The sequence below is a fragment of the Meleagris gallopavo genome, chromosome 1 (genome assembly GCF_000146605.3).
Source record: "Meleagris gallopavo isolate NT-WF06-2002-E0010 breed Aviagen turkey brand Nicholas breeding stock chromosome 1, Turkey_5.1, whole genome shotgun sequence".
In the NCBI taxonomy this organism is placed as follows: Eukaryota; Metazoa; Chordata; class Aves; order Galliformes; family Phasianidae; genus Meleagris; species Meleagris gallopavo.
Window position 1 is genome coordinate 75,066,552 of NC_015011.2, and position 19,899 is coordinate 75,086,450.

The window sequence follows — 19,899 nt, forward strand, 5'->3', positions numbered from 1 at the left end:
AGATACAGGTATATCCAGAGCAGGGTATGGACAGTGGCTGGAGAGTGAGTGGGTAACAGGTCACCTATTAAAGGATTGTGCTCTCCTGGTTAATTCACTAAAGTTGCAAGTTTATAAGCAATCACTTGAGACAGTTTTGGAGAACATGGAGAGAGAAAGAGGGTCGTCTTCTACTCTCTAAGACTTGGAAGAGCTGTTGAAGGCCCTGACATGCCTGAGAATGATGTTGACCCTTAGGAAGCAGCTGGGTTTTGTTTCACGTTAACTAAATTCTAGGTAGTGTCTAATATAAAGAACAACGTGGTTAAACACTTGTGTATTTAGTACCTTCTGCTATTATGTGTTCCTGAAGCAGTCTGTTATGACTTCCACGAGAGCTGAGTTTTGAGAAAGGGCATAAAGGGCATTCTGAGCAGCCGGGGAGAATTCCAAGGGCAAAGGCAATGAATTCCTACTTACCTGAGAAAGTATTTGATAGAGCCTCAAAGAAGAGATTTGTCAAGGCTATGGCTGCACAGCCCAACAAAAGAGATCCATAGATTCTCTGACCCATAAGAGCCTTTCCACATTCACAGATTTGCCTTAAGTCACATTTGAGCCCTATTAATGCTTCTATGGCTATAAACATCATCATGTCCAGAATGGGAATGAGTTTCAGTTCAATGTCTGGGACAGTGTGTGGGTTGTGTTATAGCCCATCAGGACAGCTTGTAACAAAGGGTACATACTACATGGCCTGCAGTATAGCAAGAGGTAAGTAGAGCTGTTTGAAAATACGAAAAGCCTGATGAAATAGTGAAGAACAGTAAAAGATGGCAAGAATCAAGCACGACATAGTATTACTCATTCCACCCACAGAGAACAGTCCATGGCATATGGCATCCCCCAGAGTGTGTGAGAGTGCCAGTGCTATTTAACTTAGGAGTAGCCAGAGAGGCTAAAACAAGCAGACAAACAAAGAGAACCAGAGCGCACTCAGAAAAAGCAGAGCTGGGCATCTTTTCTTGTAAAATTGGTCTTTCAAACCCATTTTGAGGGATCCTCACTAAATACACAGGGTGTTGTTTACCAGCAACAACCTCAAAAAAATTATAGTTATAAATTATATTCTGCACATAGGTCCAGGAAATGGAATTCTACAATTTGGTGTGATTCTGTAAGAGGAAATCAACTAGGGCTGTAAAAATTATAACTTTCAATTCATTCTTACACTACAATGCTGTCACAGACTCACAGCAAATTTTTGCCTGGAAAAATTTTCCTTTTCCAGTTCCCTGCTCAGAACAGCACTATCTCCAAGGCTCAAGCAGGGTGCTCAGGATCTTGTCCAAGTGAGTCCTGAACATTTCTAAGGATGGGGATTCTCCAGGTCCTCTGAGCATCTGAACCACCGCTGGGAGAGGAAAGCAACTTCCTTACACAAAATTACAATTTCCCTTGCCACAAGTTGTGCCCTTGCGTCTTCCACCTTGCCCCTCTGAAAACAGCCTGACTTTATCTCCTCCAAAATCCCCTAGGTGGCTGATGGCATCAGCTAGACATCTCCCGTTAGCTTTTTCTCCTTTACACTGGGCAAGCTCAGATCCCTCAACCTCTCATATGTCATTATTCCAGCCTTCCAACCATCTTTCTGGCCCTGCAACACCTCTTTTACATGGGGAATGCAAAATTTTACATACTAGTATTTCTATTCTCCAGTCCAATACTGAAGGCATAAATACAGTAGATTCTTTCATCTCCTGCCATTAGATAATGACATTTATGTTAATTTTTAAATTTTTTATTTATTTATACTTTTCTATATTTATTGATTTGCTGGACAGACCTTAGGACTCCCGGAGTGAGAGAACAATGAAGAATTTTCATGGTAGGAAGAGGCTGAGCAAGACACATTGTTAGTAAAGTTAAAGTTGTTGCTACAGAATTTTGCACTCAAAAGCTGTCAATTTTCCTTTGGCTTTTCCAGGATCATCCTCTCCCTTTCAATGCTACATAATTAAAGAAAGAACTCATGATGCTAAAGAAGTCGAGAGACATCTCTGGAGAACCTGCTTGAGAGCAGGAGATCTCACAGCAGGAGGTGGAGTTTTACATTAAAAGTCACAGACAGGAAGTCACTTGCCTCCAAGAAGAGCCCCGAAGCAACATCCAACTCCAACTGAGCAAGCCACCACCAGGAGGTCGAGCTGCCTGTGCACTTTCTGGAACAGAGAGGGCAGCCAGAGGAAGGCATGCTGTGGTTAGAGGGAGCAAAGCCAAAGTGTTAGGATCCAGAAGAACAAAACAAAGCAACAGCCAATCGCAGATTCAGCCACTGCTATCACAAATAACAGGCTCTCCACACTTCAGCGCAGTTTTTAGTACATTCAGCCTACAGTAGTGAGATTTGATCCTTATGCATCTACAGGATCAAGTGAAACAGCACCTCCTATTGTTGTATTACAATTACTGTTAGGAGTTTGTACAGCAGTTCCTACACATAGCTATATACTGGTTAAGAGTGGCTGTGGTTTTCTTTTTTTTTTCCAAACACAATTTGTCAATACATCAATCAGCCGGCAGAGGCCGTTTTGCAACAGCAAAAGCCCAGAGGCGGTGTCAGTAGCTGTAATTAGTAATGCTCTACACCCTACCTTAAAGACAAATTGATCTTTATCCACAGCTATTTAAGTTTTTTCTTTTCTTCTTTTTTTTTTTCCTTCCTACAGATATTGATCACAGTGCAAAGGAATTGGCACCGTGAGACAGAAAACTTGTGAAATGCACGTTCTTAACCAGCATCTATGTCATGTGGTAGATAACACACAATTGATCCTGCACAGTTATTTAGTTGTACATCTGGCGCTCTACTACAATTTTCTTTGGCTGGTATCTTTCTGCTTTAGAGAAGCATAGTGAACTTCAATCTATATGTTCCCTCTGTGTGCAGTAGCCTATCAATGTGTCTTAAGAGTTCAGCCTGAGGAAGAACTGAATGCCAGATACATGTGCCTTACCTCGTATACACCACAGAAAATTGACATAAACTTGCTGAGTACTGCTGCACAGATACTGGCAATGTGCACAAAAGGGCCCTGCAAGAAAAGAGGAGGAGACAAGTTAGAAAGAGCTATTTTTTTTTTTCCCCCTACAAAGACAGATTCAAAAGTAATTCCTTGGTGTGGCAGTAGAGGTTGAACCTTCCAGTTGGGTGGGGAGGAACCTAATGAGATTCAACAAGGACAAGTGCAGAATGCTGCACTTGGGGAGAAATAACTGCATGCATCAGTAGAAGTTAGGGTCTGACCTACTGGAGAGGAGCTCTGCAGAGCTGGGTGTCCTGGTAAACAGGTTAATCATGAGCCAGCATTGTACCATTGTGGCCAAGAAGGCCAATGGTGTCCTGGGGTGTATTAAGAGCATGGCTAGCAGGTTGAGGGAGGTGATCCTCTCTGTCTAATCTGCCCTGGTGAGGCCATATCTGGAATTCAGTGTCCAGTTATGGACTCCACAGCTCAAGGTCAGGGAACTTCTAGAGAGTCCAGCGGAGGGCCATAAAGATTATTAGGGGCCTGGAGCATCTCCCTTATGAAAAAAGGCTGAGACCTAGGACTAATTCAACATGGAGAAGACTGGGGGAAGTCTTATCATCAACACTTACCAATATCGAATGAGTGCAAGTCAGCTGGATATGGCCAGGAACTTTTTAGCTGTTCTCAGTAACAGAACAAGGGGCACTGGGCACAAAGTGGAACATAGGAAGTTCCATATGAACATGAGGAAAAGCACGTTTACTTTGAGAGTTACAGAGCACTGGAACATGCTGCCCAGAGATGCTGTGCAGCCTTCTTCTCTGGAGATATTCAAAAACTCATCTGGATAGTTTTCTGTGTACCCCACTGTAGGGAATTTGTTTTAGCAAGGGGTTTGGAATAGATGATCTCCAAAAGACCCTTATAACTCCTATGATTCTGTGATTCTTTGATTCCCACCAGTATTCTATGAAATTTTGTTGTCATGTGACAGAGGGGCAGTCTGACAAAATGGCATCTGACATGGAAGTGTGTATGAAGCCCAAATGTGGAATTGAATTCCTCCATGTGGGAAAAATGGCACACATTGATCATTGATGTTTGCTGAATGTTGATGGAAACCAAGCATGGGATGTGAGCACAGTGAAGCTGTGGGTGGTGTGTTTCAGCAGAGGAGACAGTAACATGCAAGACAAGCCACATTCTGGATGTCTGTGCAGATTTTTTTTTTTTTTACAAGTGTGTCATGCAGGCTCTTGTTCATTGCTGTTGAAAATGCATAGCTAACGGTGATGACTATGTTGAAAAACAGCATTTTGTAGCTGAGAATTTGCTCTGTCAAGTAGTGTTATCATGCTCTTTGTAGCTACTTTTGTTTCTGTAGAAATAAACAGGAGGCGTTACTTTCAGAGCTACCTACATATATGAAGCTTTTCAAAGTAGAAGGAAATGGTTAGTGGAAGATAAGTGCTACTGGGAAAAAACAGAGCTTTGACAAGAGGAATGGGGTCAAGGAAAAAGAAATATTTAAAGATTCTTGCATAGATAACTCCTTCCTAGACCCTGGCTGCTACTGCACATGAACATAGCAATATTTACCTCTTTTCCTACAGGCATGCCACTTCCAAGCCCTGCTGTGAGGCCCACAACTTTGGCCACAAATGCTTGGAGAGTTAGATATTCCTTGAGGACCACTCCCCTCATAATTGTCTTGAGCTCTGGGATCCCAGACCCTGGAAACAACAACAGAGCAGAGGATATAGAAAACTCAAAAGCAAGAGAAATAAGAAAAAAGAGACAGACAGAAACAGATCTTGCCATGCCTTCTACCCTCACCAACAGCCTGTGGAGAGACGAGGTGGCAGAAGATGGCTGCAAACAGTATGAGAACAAGTGGATATGCTACCCACACCAGATACTGCAAAGGAACATTTGGGTGCAGCTCTCTGTACATCCACTTGTAGGCTGTAAACAAACAAAGAAGTTGTCAGTAACCACAGATGCTCCAATCAGTTTGGCAAACTTTAAAGAATCACAAACAAAAGCCCACACCTGCTAAACTTGCCCATACTAAATCTCCCTGAGAAACACTATCTAAACGTCCTAATTTTCAAAGACAAATAGGATAAAACCTTGTTCCATTTAAAGTACAAAATCTCAAATAATGTATCCATTCCTGCAGAATGCATAAGTGATTCTCTGCTATTAGACATTATTATACCTGTGCTGTAACGTGGCCTTGGAAGAGCTGTATTACTTTCACTTGCAAGAGTGAATTTCTGTGCAGGATCTTTTCATTTAGCAGCTGGAAGGTGTTATATGGGCCCTGAAGGACAATGAAGTTAGTGTCCTCTCCTCCATTTCAACCACATGAAAAACTATTCCTTCAGAAAAACTACCTTAGAAACCCTGCTTACGATTTGATTTCTAGAACAGCAGCATGAAGGGAGCGGTGCCAGCTGTTACAACATGTGCCTCATGCATGCAAACTCAGAGAGTGTTTCTTTTTTGAGACGTTCCCTGGCACACATGCAAGCTGAGATTCCTTGCCAAAATGAAAGAGATGGAGTAAAATATACACATGCGTGCTTCATGCTCCTAAGAATTTTGCATAAATCATTTCTTCAAAAGTGCGATTAACAGCATGTTAGCAATGTTGTACGTATGTGTGTGCATGGGGATAGGAGGCAAGACCACTGAAAGATTTTGTAATTTTTAAAGCTGGGAAAGGGTAAGGGAACCAGAGGAATGCTGTAGAGAAGTGACATAAGCAAGTGATTGCGAAATTTAAGTAAAAAGCGCTATGGTTCCATGTAGCAGAAAACACCAGAGCACTGCATAAATAAAATTTGAGAATAATAATAATGAGGATAAAGGCAGAGAAAACTATATCAAGAGGGCATCAAAGAACTCTTTCCTATCTCCACCCACCACATGCTCAGCAGACCTGGAGAGGATGGCAAACTGTATAATAGGAAAGGCCAAAGTCACACAATGTTCCCTTACCCATAAGCAAGAGAAGGATAGAAAGCGAGTAAAAATAATGGCTTATCTTTGAATGGTACACATGTCCTTTGCTCCCTGCCCACTTAAAAATATTTCCCTATCACTCCTTTAAAGAACCTTTTCCTAGTTAACCTTCTCTTTACTGTGTTGCAAGTATTTCAGTCTTCCTGAGGTATCGATGATATTAAAGGAGGAGGAATGTTGGTCACTGGGCTTTGTAAAAACATTTATATCATTTACAGTATGCTTTTGTAACACCTGAATAAGACCCACCCTGTAGGCTCTTGGCACTGGCATAATCCATTCCCCAGCTCACCAATGCCATGACTAAACCCAACAGAACCAAGAAAATCCAGTCCTCTCCAAGTTTCCTGGTGACATATTTCTGGATGCGTCTAGCACAGTCTGTGGAGAGAAAAGAGAACCAGAAAAATGGAAGCAACATAGGTGAAATCTGTGCTTCTGTGTTGAGAATTGACCACCAAAAGAATGTATTTGAAAGAATTATGGGCTTAGTGTTGAAGGCCTGATACTTATCCCTTCCTTGCAGTCTTTCAAAAGTCTTTGAAGTTTCAAAATAAAATGAAGAGACAAGATAATTTAACCTCTGGTGCACTAGCAGCAAAAATATTTTCCTTCCTGTTATAAAGATCTGTTGTGGGAAAGAAAATAATAACATGGGGGCAGTTATTCCTATAGCTAGCATACAAACACCTTTTAAAACCAAGGTGGCTCCTCGTTCCTTCTCTACTTCTCCCCTGTCAAAGTCTCTTTGTCTTTTTGTCTTGCTTAAATTCCATCTTTTTGACTGTTTTATTCAATATCTGGTCACAGGGTAAGCAAGGATAAATCATTCCTACCTTGGCATTTGGAATAGCGTTCTTCTTTTATCTCTACTTGACTCTCACGTTTCAGGGGTCTTTCGTTGTTCTTTTGGGCCTGATTTGTATCCAGTAGTTTTGCTGCTTCCTTCTCAGCAAAGTCAGTTATCTGGTCTGTGTACTGTCCATAAAGCTGGAGGAGCAGAAAGCAACAAAGAGCAAAATGAAGATGTAAGACAAATATTCCTTCACAAGTAGCATTAAAATGAAAAGGCATATTTACTAAGAGTAAGAGGTGCAGTCAAATGTATTCAAGCAAGGAGACAGACACAAAGACTCAGACAGAGCCAATTCATAATTTTTTTCTTTTTCCTTCCTGGTTCCCTTTTCCCAATCTCTCTAAAATCTCTGCATCTTCTTTTGGGCATACAAGCTATGACAACAGAATGCTAACTGCTATCCTCAGAATGAGCAGGCTCAGGTCTGAAGGAAAAAAAAAATTGGGCAGGCTTTTTGGAAGTACAAAAGAAGGTCAGAACTGTTCACATGAGGCTGCCAGTCTTAAGGCTGTCTTCAGCAGCACTGCAAAACAACTCTTGAAATTTAGAGAGGTATCACACTACTAAATAGGTTGCAGGAATGCCCTGCATCTGTTCACTCTGCTGCCAAGGAATGCTTAATAGGTATGCAGCCACTGGTGGTGTCTTTCGTGGAAAAGCAGCAGCATCAGCTCACAAATAGCAGAGGGTACCACATAGCACCTTCCGTTATCTACCCAAATCATTCTACTAAATCCCCATATATCTCTAACTCATCTGATTTTTTTTTAATTACCTAATCTAGCCCTTGTCATCAGATACTAATCTTGAAAATATTTGACATTATGCAATTCACAAGCAGCTGCATGAGCTTGCCAACAATGTTTCTCACATGGATCAGTGATAAAACTGTCAGTTGTGCCAGACTGTCAAAAAAAAGAGTTCTCAAGGAAGCTGGGAGGATCCTGACTATGTCCATCAGGTTCCCCCAGAAGTAGCTATTCTCCCTCATTTTTTCATGGTATACATAGGAAAGATGTGAATTTGAGAAGCTGTGAACAGTTCTCTTCCCTTCACTTCTATGTACAAACTATGACTTTACATCAGTTTCCTGCCTGATGCTGAGCCTGTGATCTTGGCAATTCCCACCTGCTAGAACCTGCTTCCTTCTAGCACAACACCTACTTCTCTAAGATACTTTAGTGGCAAGAGGAAGTCAGCAAAAAGTCAGACACTTCAGCTGGAGAATGAAAAGACATTTGAGATATGGAGCTCTACCATGAGCTTAGGAGACAATTCTACCTGACAGCTTTACTTTTCCTCTTTTCTAAGAGATATTGCTTCTGTACCCTTGAGATTTCCATTAATTGAAACATCATCAGTAGAATGGCAATAAAGCAGATAACTTATTTGTAAGAGAATTTGAGATCAGATAGATTTGGAGATTCACAGAAGGTTGAACTCTGGAAAGCATCTCTGGGTGGTTTCTCTTCAATTCTTAGCTCACACTATGCTAACTCCAAGGCCAATCAGGATGCTCAGAGTCCTAGTCATCTTCAAGGGCAGAAATTTCCCAGCTTCTCTGAATGACCATTTCAGTGTCAAACCAAGTTATATTTCCAGATGCCAAACGTGACTGAAAGTCCTAAGTAGTTTATTTGCCCGTATTCCTATGTTTTAACTATGTGCAATGGCTCCCTTTAAAATCCCTATTATATTTTCACAGAACATGCATGTAGGCTTTTAAATCAACCCGTTCTTATGACAGCTTACCTTCCATCTCTGAAACAAATTGATCCCACCTGAACATCTGAAACTATTCTTCCATCTATCCATCACTGCACTGGAAAATTATATTTTATTTATTTTCTAACTCCATTATTATCACCACAGTCTAGCCAAATTAATTGATACACACTCTTAGCAGTGAAGAGTGGCCATGCTCCGATCTTCATAATATAGACAGGATGGTGAAACATCAAGATGCCAGACTTCATATAAGTTATCACATATAAAATCCAATAGCAAATAGCAGATTAATCCCTGTTTCTCTCACTGTATCTATTTCAGGCAGCAATGCCAAGCACCAACAGATTTTATATAAGTGCATATTCCTATCAACTCAGCTAATTTTTCATTGCCTTTACATGCTCATGAGGGATTGTTTTATATCAAATGGAGCTTAATCCAAACTATGAACTTAATCCAAATTATGAACTTCCTTGTTAAGCATCTTGTTCAAATTAAAGTCCTCCATCTATTCAGATAGAAAAGTTCATGGTTTGTATCTGGCTGGAAAATTATGAACTCAGGATGTGAAAGAAAAAAAAACTAGTCTCAGGACATAAAGATGAAGATTCTGTCCTGAAGGACAAATTGGTCTCAACTCACTTAAATAATGCTTCAAACACATGCTTTATTTCTCTGGGACTCTGGCACTGCTTCAGTTTGTAGTCAATAATTGTAAGACAGAGAAAGATTAAAAAAAAAAAAAGAGGATGACCTCATAGAAAAAATATGTTAGGCAAGAAATATCCTTTCCATTAGAATGCAGGTAAAACTAAAACCAAAACTAAGATACTGTAGTGCTTACACTGTTGTATTCCTCTGATACTACCTCTTTCTGAGCAACACAAAGGCTGAAGAGAATTTCAAAATATATCAATTATCACTTAGAGAGTTGAGACAGAAAAGGTATTATTACGTCCAGCTTGGCTAAATTCTGAATGAGAACACAATAACAGTGCAAAAACCAATGAAGGTATAAATACTGTTAAGGATGTTGTAAATGGAAGTGGGAGGAACATCACTGTTTAATGAAGGAAAAGTTTTCAAGAATGTTCTCACAACCTCAAGACTTTCTGATAGCTATTCTGATGCTGAGCATCTACTTAAATCTTCACTCCTCTCTCAGTCCATACCCTAAGTTACTTCCCACGCCATTCAGATTCAGCAGTGTATTCTCCACAACAAACTTTAGTCATGAAATCCCTTCCTCCTGCACCACCAGTGCACACTGCTGCTCCTGACCACTGCTATGGGCTCTGCAGACTGCTCATCCCTTTCACTCCTGCTTTGGAGACGTGCCATTGTTCCTGAAATTATCTTCCACAGTACAAAGTCTAGTCTCAACTGCTTATGCATAGAGCTAATGAGACACATGTAGCAGCCAGGGATCAGCTACAAAATAATAGTTGTCCCCAAAGAAATAAAGGCAAAGGGGAGATCTAATAGCAGTACTCTCTACCTGAGGGGAGTGAGAGGCCTGGAGAGAAAAAAAGAACCAGACTTCTCAGAAAGGCACAGTGAAGGACAGGAGAAAAAAGGCAAAACTTGCAACAAAGGTACGTTCGAATGTGTAGAAAGAAAACCTGAGGGTGATTCAGCATAGGAACAGGTGCCAAGATGGGCTGAGCATCTTCATACTTGGGGATATTCAGTACTTAGATAAACCGTGTGAACAAGGCATTGGGCTAGAGAACTCCAGAGGCCCCCTCAAGTCTTTCTATGAGTCTGTTACTCTGTAATACTGCATTGCCTAATTAATCATTACACTTCCTTACTGTGGCATCCATCTGTGTACTGCTGTTGGAGCTCTCTGCCATGAATACCCTTCTACCTCACAAATGCTGTATCATATAAATACTTCATCAGTCTGAGCTGCTTGAGGTTCTTATTTTTCATGCAGGAAGATAAAAACACAGAAATCTATGATTCAGAAGAACATAAATTTTATAAATTTATTTTCTAATGTATATCTACTGTTATAAATATTTGGGCTATGTGAGAAACAATCACTTGAGCTTTTCATTCCTAGTGGTTCTGTGAATTGCTGACATTACTGAACTTAAAGGGAGAGCAAAAATCTCTTCAAGATATTCTAAATGGTAGATAAAATCTCTAGTCTCTATGTCTAAAACTTACAAGAGAGACAGGGACTGACTTTTTGCACTGTCTGATAGTGATAGGATCAGAGGGAATGGCTTTAAACTAAAAGATGTGAGGTTTAGGTTAGATGTTAGGCAGAAAGTTTTTACTTAGAGAGTGGTGATGGTGGAAGAGATTTATGCAGAAATTGTGGAACACTTCATCCTCCCAGGATGGCGTTCAAGGCCAGCTCAGGCCCTGGGCAGCCTGATCTGGTGGGTGGCAACTCTGCTCGTGGCAGGGGGTTGGAACTGGGTGATCTTTAAGGTCCTCTCCAACCTAAGTCATTCAATGATTCTATGATACTGTTATTCCAATTCCCACAAATTAAGTACACATTATTATTAGCTATTTTTATTACATTATCTATTATCTAATATATTAACTACGTATTATTAGAAAACCCCAGGCCAAAGATCAAGTTTCCACTGTCTTTTGCCTTGTAAACCCAGTCAAATCATGTATTCTGTCTGAAATAGCTTCCAACTTACATATAAAATAGAAAGGAACAGCTAGCACAAACAATTGACGCAACAGAACTAAAATGTCTATTTTTTTCATGTCACAGTGATAAGTATTCTGCATGGAAATGGATGAAAGCATGTCCAGCAGATTGTTTATCATGCTAATAGCATAAAAGTGCATGCCTGTACAAGATGTGTGTGATAGTATGAATGTTTATAATTTACCTACATGTTAATTAATGGCTATCAAAATACACATGCACAGCAAGACTGGTTTTACAACAACATGCCTTCATACTATATATGCAACTGTGTGATTGTTTACATAACAGCATTTCTAGGGCATATTTTCAGTAGATCTATAAATATGACTGTTTTCAAGACTGAAAATTGTGTTCACAAATGCATACTTGCTTGGGGATGTTACTGCCTGAAGACTTGTATGGGAATGCATCTGATGTCCTGCTCGTTTGTGCTGGATTTTTGCTACATTCATTGACTGACATGCCTGTGGGGATGAAAACAAAGACACCCTAGGGCCAGACAGCAAGAGATAGGTTTTTCTGCCTCACTGTGTCAACTATGTCACCTTCTAAGAGGGGTTTTATCCATGTGGGAATAGACTGCAGAGTGGATTCATGTAAAATGGTATATTTTTTTGTATCCCAACTGACTAATGGTTCATGTAACACAATGTGTACTTCCATTTCCATAACCCACCTCTTCCTTCCAGCCCTAGGCATTGCTCCACTTGCATCCCATGAGAGGGCCAGATCACATCTCAAATGAGAAATCTCAACGTAACTCACATGAAAATATAAATAAAGCATTAATTCTGTCCAGACACCTCCCGGTTCTGACTGTTGCTTCTGACACAGTCAGGGAGTGGTTTTGGGATAGTTTAGTAGAGAAATAATTTGCAATCTCTCAGATTTTTTATACAGCTTCAGAAGAGAAATTTCTGAGTATGGCCATGGGACTGCGTTCCTAGTCTTTTGCAACATGGCAGACACAATCCTCAATGGGATATTTATCTACTGGAAGAGATAACCTTGGTGGCAAATGTGGCTTTTCTTACTCCAGAATCATGCAGTTCTTAGGGAGATTAATGCATCTCTTCCTCTATTCCCCAGTCACTGGCACAAGAATATTGTAAGGGGATTTTAGAAATATCTTCCTTGTATGAATTTCACATTCACACATTCTCTCTCCCTCTTGTCACTTGACCAAATTTTACATTGCTTTAAACCCTTCTATGTCGGCTCAGTCTGAGCAGACTGGCAGGAAATAAGACACCAAGACGGCTGTAAAACCTCTTTGCAGAAGGGTGTCCCAGAAGGAGAGGCAGAAGAGATACAGAGGGCAATAGAACAAGAGGTCATAACTAGAGTACATCTTTGTACTAGATACTTTTCTGAGATGATATTTGTATGAACCAGAATGAGAGTCAGGTCAAATTTAAGGGTTAGAAAATTCCTCACAGCTCTCAGAAAGCTACTGAAACTATCAGCATGCATATACAAGCATGGACTTACTCTTCTTGTTCAGGGAAAAGTCAGAACAGAGCTCTGCATGACTGTCCATTCAGCTGTGCAGATAGATATCTGTCTAGCTTCATTACTGTTCTATTTGTTTTTATTTCCTCTCCTGCTTTACCTAAAAATCATTATGCAGCCGAAGGCAGATGCAATTTCTCTTTGCATTTAGGAATACAGTAATGGTTTCATTGATTTTCATGCCAGCTTAACCATTCTAACACTGCGGTCATAATAGATGGAAACACCCAATGACTTGAAATGCTGATTGCATTCTAAGCAAGACTGTGAAAGTCAGTGCCTTAGTTGGAAGTCAACAAGGAAAAGGAGAGAGTTGGTAGGATTGGGTACAGACAGGGACGTGTGCTCTATAGCACCATTCTAGGAGCCCCAAGAACGTATGTGACCCCACTGAGACCTGTGCTGCCATAAACATCCCAGTTGTCCAACCCTACCTGTGGGTGGCTGAGGGAGTTCTCCAGGTAGTGCAGGTCGTCCCCTGTCCCCCCGGCCTCGCGTCCCGCCTCCAAGGGTATCCCGTAACGGGTGCATTTCTCAAAGCTGATATAGTTGTACTGCGGTGTGCCCCCCCACAAAGCTGACTTCGATCTGGATTCCTGCGTCACACTCCTTGAGCTTTCCATGTCTCTACTCTTGCTCGTGCTTAGTTGTAACAGAGCTGCCACTCTGGTCCTTTCCTAGAACCACCTCATGGTCTGGCCTAGAAAATGGCCTCTGTGCTTTCCTCTGTTCTTTCCTTCCTTCCTTTCTCTCTCTCATTAGACCACTCTAAGTTCTTCTGTCCTTGCACTCCCTTTCTCTCTGCCCCTCCTACTCCTTGTGTCTCTCTCACTTTCTCCTCTTCCTGCCCAAAGGCAGGGTTCAACTATATTTATAGCAACCTTCATCTGTCACATGATTCCCCAGTGCCAGGTCTGATCTCAGCAAAAGGCATTAACTCTGCCAGGATTGAATATCAGGTGTGGGCAAAAGGGGAACTCCTGAAGGAGAGGGAAGGGGGACGGGGAGGAGGAGAAAAGAAGGCTGTAAGAAAGAGAGAGCTAGAAACACAGACACAATATATAGACAGGAGGAAGCAGGAGAATTATCCAGATATCTTCCTTCATCTTTTCGTTAAATCCACAAGAGAAAATGCAAATCCTGCTCCAGCATCCACGTAACTGCTAAGCATTAGAGCTTAATCTCAGTCTTTCTATATGCCCTTATACTGAAGACTTTCACTTTTGGAAGATGTTAATAAATTGCTCTGAGTATTCAACTATGACTATATGAAGAAATTTATTCTTCTTGATATTCACTTCCATCAGGTTCACATTCACACCTTCTCCTCACTACACCAGTTTCTGAGCCAGACAAAACAAACAAACAAAACACCCAAACAAACAAACAAAACCAACCTCAGCCAACACGAATGGGGTACCAGTCAGCACCAAGAATGAGAAGTATGTTCTAACAGTGTGATTGAGAGTAGAAATGAGATAGATGAAGGATGCCCTACTGTCAGCTAATCAAATGTGGAATTTCCATGGAAAATCACTACATAACTATAGCCTAAAGTAAGACAACCCTGAAATATATTTTCTACAAACAGTTCATCTCAACCTCCAAATAGACCCCAAACCTGAGTCACTTCATCAATAGAACCATGGCAGATCCCAAGGCCAACATTCACCAAATGACTCTAGATGTTAGTGAGACAAGAAACCTTTACTGCCCTCATGAGGAAGACAACCCACAAAAACTCTGCATCCTTATTTGCACTTTCCAGTGTAACACAACTCTGTGCATCATTTACATCTATTCAGATGAAACTAAGCAATCATTATGCACATGGTGGCACATGCATGCGCTCCAGTATGTGCAGCTAAGGACCTAGCATTTACCTAATTCCCACTTATTAAACAATCTTTCCACCTCTGATCTCTGTACCTAAATATTGCAGATCAAGGAAAAGACTGAGAAATTAAACCTATCCTTTTAATAACTCTTTAATAACTGAGAAAATATACGCCATCTGTAGAGAAAGATACTGGTTTTATGTCACTTCATTTCTTATCTCCTGAACAATATATTCCACTGATTATAAATCATCCCTCCCCCGCTTTTACCTAAGAGGTAAGGACTTTATCAGCTGTCTTGGCACTATTAACATCCTCTTTATTTCACACGGTACCAACAATCTTTCCTCACAGTCTCACTAATCAATTCAAAATACAAGGGTACATTGAAGGAGATTATCTGCTCCTGTAATGGTAGCTTGGAAAGACCTTTTTTCCTAGGCAAGAAGGGATAGTAAGAATTGTAGAAGCATAGAATGGCTTAAGTTGAAAGGGGTCTTACAGACCATGTAGTTCCAACTGCACTGCCATGGGCAGGTCTGCCATCTACCAGCTCAAGCTGCCCAGGTCTCCATCCAACTGGACTTTAATACCTCCAGGAATTGGGCATTCACAGCTCCCTAGGCAGCCTGTGCCCTCTGAGTAAAGAATTTCTTCCTAAAATCTGAAATAAATCTCTTCTATTTTAGTTTAAACCGTTTTCTCTTGTCCAATCACTATCAGAAAGTATAAAAAGTCAGTTTTACAAGCTGTTTATAAACTTCCTTCAGGTACTGAAAAGAGGCAATGAGGTCTCCCTGGAGCTATCTTTTCTCCAAGCTAAACAAGCCCAGGCTTTCTTCATAGGAGAGCTGCTCCAGCGCTCTGACATCTTCATGGATAATAAGAAAGGGAAGAAGTGATGGGAACCAAGTCTGATCAGTCAGATTAATTTCTGAGAGCATATGAGAATTTAGGAATGTTTATGCCAGTGGTGTCACTTGACCTCCAAGGTGGGAGACAATCACAAGAAGCAAAGCTCACAGACTAATTAATGGGTTAACGTCACAGGTTCCACATCTAGAAAGGATGAACTTTGCAACCAGTAAGACTGACAACCATGGGGTCCCAGACTGGGAAGGTGCAGAAACTGCAGAGTTCTGCAAAATCATAGGGGTGCTCAGGGGAAAAGGGGAGAAGGAGGAACAAAGAATGTACATAAGTAGAGAAAGGTATTAAAGCTGGTAGTGTGTAAAATGGGGTCAGTTACTACCTACAGAGGCTGAGCTCTGCAGATGAATGTCACAGGCTGACATATTTTTCTCATGAAATCTTCTCTTAACTCTCTCTCTGGATATACACCTCTCTCTCCTGTGTGTGTGCTACAAGACAGATCTGAAAGCTGGGCAGGGGTGCTGGGCAGACACAAGAACTGTGCCAGGTACTCAAAGAATCCACAAATGCACGTGTGCTTGCAAATCTGGAGAATGCTGTTTGAATGCCTGCACTGGAGAACTTGTATTTCTCATAAGCAGAGATCTGTCTCTGCCTGTGTGTCTCTGAATATGTCCTCAGCTTTGCTGCTGGCTGAACCTGAAAAAGTGAAAAAGGATGGCTCCCAAAGGCTGGGCAGAGATCCCAGTGGCCTGACAGGAGCAGTGCTGAGCCAGAGCAGCTGTAAGTTACAGTCTTTTTCTTGTCATTCTTTACCTCTCTTAACAGGAAGTAGCTACACTGAACTTGTATCTGATTTTGAGATCCGCTTCTACTTCAAACTCAAAGCAGAGCTTGTTCACTTTATCCAGCTGTCAAAGGCCTACCAACGCCTAGCATTGCCTTCCTAGCAGGACACAGCTATGTAGTATTATTGTTGTCTGGGAGGTTCCCAACAAACTCAGAGACTTAGAACAAAAATAGCAGAAAATGTAAAAGAAAGAGGATGTAAAAGAAAATGTAAAAGAAAGCATCCTGTACTAGTCACAAACACAGATGGCCTGTAGATACGGCTTTTCTCAATTCCCCAGGCACTTGTAAACCAGTTCTAAGGACTCACAAAAGCCTCAAAACCCTCAGTAGGACAGTTTATAGATTGCCCTACAGCTCACAAGAGGAAGCATTCAACCTGCTCAAATACTAGTTTCTTCCTCAGGTATTACAGCCCCTAGAAGTAGTCCAAAGTGCATTTTGTGATACTTCCTTCAAGCAGGACACCTTCATCATGGACAAACAAGCCACAAGAAGTGTACCTTGCCTAAAGCAGCAGCAACGCATGGAGAGTGTCATATGGAGAGCACATTCCATACTTCTAAGGCTTGGCTCCTGTCTAATGCTTGGCTCCTGTCTAATGCTCCTTCCCTAAAGCTCATTTTCTTAAATTGCAACCCTCAATTCCCTCAACACTGCAGCACCACATAGTCTCTACTAAATCACAGTGGCTCTCCAAAGCAAGAAAGCAAGATGTGCTTCACTGTCAGGGTATGATATAACTGTCTTGACTTAGAATAAACTGAGTACGAATTAGATATGCACAGTGTGCATGCAAGAATCAAAAAGATGAATCTAAAAGAAGAAATAAAAATTAAAATTAGATTGCATGTTGATGAGGAGCAGACTTTACGTCTGCATTAGGCACATAAAAGCAACTGAAAACAGTAAGACATACAAGACACCCAATGCACTGTTTGAAGCAGGTTTAGTGGACCTCTGTTTATTTTCTATGAAGAAATGCTGCATTAACAAACATTGAAGTAGTGTTTCAAGATAAAATAATCAGCTTGGCAGCATTTCTAGCAGAAGAGACTAAGGAACATCTAGGAAATGCAGTTATCTCTAGTGATCAAAACTCATTAGAGATACTTACAAGCTTGGAAATTTTTTATTGTTCCAGGATGGAGAATTTACAGATTCTAGGCAACTGCACTTTACCTCTCCAACTAAATGACAGGCTCTGATTGCAAATGGTGAATATCTCCTAATAAGCCACTGCACCACAGCCTGTATTTTATTGTAAGAAAAAAAAATCCTTCAGAGGTAAGAGGCAGCCCATGTTCTGAAGATTATTTATATTTTTCTTCTCCTCCTTCCTACAGATTGACTGTTGCACAAGTAAAATTAATATATGTACATTCAATTTGTTAGTCATACGATTACACTGATTGAAAGCAGCAGGACTAACACCATAAGGATAGGAAGAAAATGCAATCATGAACTATACAGAACCAGGCGGGCACAAGCTATGCTTGGGCTGTTAATGTTGTATAAGACTTGGCAAATTTCAAGAGAAGACTGCTGCCTCTTACATCAACTATGGCCAACTAGGAAAAAAATGTGATTAAAGCAAGAAAAATTAGGAGGCAGATTGACTTATAAAGCAAAATTTTTTGGACGTTAGAAAAATGTAAGGTTTTAAGACATGTTAGAAATATATTTTGAGCCAGCAGTGTGCTCTTGCAGCTCATAAAGCAAGTGGTGCCCTGGGCTCCATCGGAAGAGGGGGGCAGCAGGGAGTGGGAGGTGTCTGTCCCTCTCTACTCTGCCCTTTCTGAGGCCCCATCTGGATGGAGTACTGTGTCCAGGCCTGGGGCCCCCAATACGAGAAAGACAGGGAGATGTTAGAGATGGTCCAAGAGTAGGGCCACAAAGGTGATGAGAGAGCTGGAGCACCTCCCCTACGAAAACAGGCTAAGGGAGCTGGGCTTGTTCAGCCCAGAGAAGAGAAGGCTACAAGGATTATATAAAGGTGATTGTACAAAGGAGGGGAATAAACTTCTTGCAAGGGTAGACACTGATGGGAGAAGGGGGAATTGTTTTAAGCTCAAGAAGGGAAGGTTTCCCAAGACGGGATGTCAGCTGAAGTTCTTCACAGAGAGAGTGATACGGTGCCGGAAAAGGCTGCCCAGAGAGGCTGTGGATGCTTCATCTCTGCAGGTGTTCAAGCTCAGGTTGGATGAGGCACTGGGCAACCTGGTCAAATACCAGATCTGGAGGTTGATGGTTTTAGCTGTGGCAGGGGGCTTGGAACTTGATGATCTTTGGAGTCTCTTCCAACCCAAACCATTCTATGATTCTAACTGTTCTATGTTTGAGCTAGGATTTGGCATGAAGATGGTGCCTTGAGAACAGACAGACAACTCTGGGAGGTGATGGCTAGGATTAGAGGTATATAAGGAAAAAAAATTAATTTCATTTTCCTGGTACTCATTCAAATTTTAAATCATTGAAAAGGCATTTCTTTGAGATCCTAGAATCTATTAACATCTCTGAAAAAGAGATTACAGTACTGGCTTAGGAGACTGGCTTAAGGAAAAGGCAAGTTGAAACTGATGGCTGTGCTTTGTTAGGTACTGGAACTAATGATCTAAAAACTTGATGCAACAAGAAGTCATTTTCAGGCAGCTCAGCACTTTGATCTGTTTGATTAATGAACAGGAATGTTCAAAAAGGTGGCAGGAGTACACCTAGAAATGAGGAAAGGGGTCATCATAGACAATCACAGACAATCACTTTTTCTCAGTAACACTTCAGTCTTGCTTATATTTTAGTTTCACCTCTGTAATTCTACTACTAAAGCATGTGCTATAAACTGTTCATGAATTTCATGGATGCCAAGTACTATTTGTTTTGACTTTAATCATGTACCCTATCCTGTCTCAGTAGACGTAAATGATGCCAATATGGAAGTTACAACACAGACATGTTATCACTACCACTTAATATTTTTAAGTGGTACTTAGTCAAATTTATGCTAATACATTTTGTACAATTTTGACTAAGTTTCCTGTTTCCCTTCTCCTGTCCAAATACACCTAAACATGCAAGTACACCTAGCCTTCCTGTACTTAAATGTCTTGTAGCCTTCTGCTGTCTTCCCTATTTCCTGTAAAAGAATCCCTGAGAGTAATGTGAGATAAAGATGAAGGCAAGCAGTAGGAAGTTCTCATGGTAGACAAAAAATAAATCCATCACCAACAATGGCAAAGCAATTCCCCTGTGGAAATAATCTGTCTTGATATCACTGACGGCTGTTACAGAGATGACAGTGAGAGCCAGCATAAAAGACACTGGGCTCTCTCCCTCTTTTATCAGCTCCCTGCTATGACTTTTAGGTGCTGGGGAAAGGGAAGCACTGCATGTAGCAAATGCCACGTTTTGTCACAAAGGCTGCACAAAGTCTTTTCCCTGTGGAGCTCATTAAACTGAAGCTGTTGTATCAGTAAGAACCAATTTTGACTGTCACAAGGAGGAAGGTGCAAAAGACTT

General features: G+C 41.1%; 1 protein-coding gene across 10 annotated transcripts in view; it reads right to left on the reverse strand.

Annotated features, from left to right (window-relative positions):
* LOC100550479 (chloride channel protein 1) overlaps window positions 1-19,899 on the reverse strand; it is a 48,602-nt gene that overhangs the window by 17,413 nt on the left and 11,290 nt on the right. For 4 of the 10 annotated variants that reach the window (XM_010717524.2, XM_010717512.2, XM_010717571.3 and 1 more), the window contains exons 1-8: window positions 13,258-13,454; window positions 11,678-11,775; window positions 6,878-7,031; window positions 6,291-6,422; window positions 4,848-4,976; window positions 4,611-4,744; window positions 2,997-3,074; window positions 2,123-2,234 (exon numbers count right to left, since the gene is read on the reverse strand). In XM_010717524.2, the coding sequence (XP_010715826.1) occupies window positions 2,123-2,234; window positions 2,997-3,074; window positions 4,611-4,744; window positions 4,848-4,976; window positions 6,291-6,422; window positions 6,878-7,031; window positions 11,678-11,775; window positions 13,258-13,354 (934 nt within the window). In that variant the 5' untranslated portion in view covers window positions 13,355-13,454. Of the gene's footprint in view, window positions 1-2,122; window positions 2,235-2,996; window positions 3,075-4,610; window positions 4,745-4,847; window positions 4,977-5,232; window positions 5,338-6,290; window positions 6,423-6,877; window positions 7,032-11,677; window positions 11,776-13,257; window positions 13,675-19,899 lie in introns of those variants that run through there. The other 6 variants (XM_010717557.3, XM_010717564.2, XM_010717517.3 and 3 more) reach the window with 5 other exon arrangements.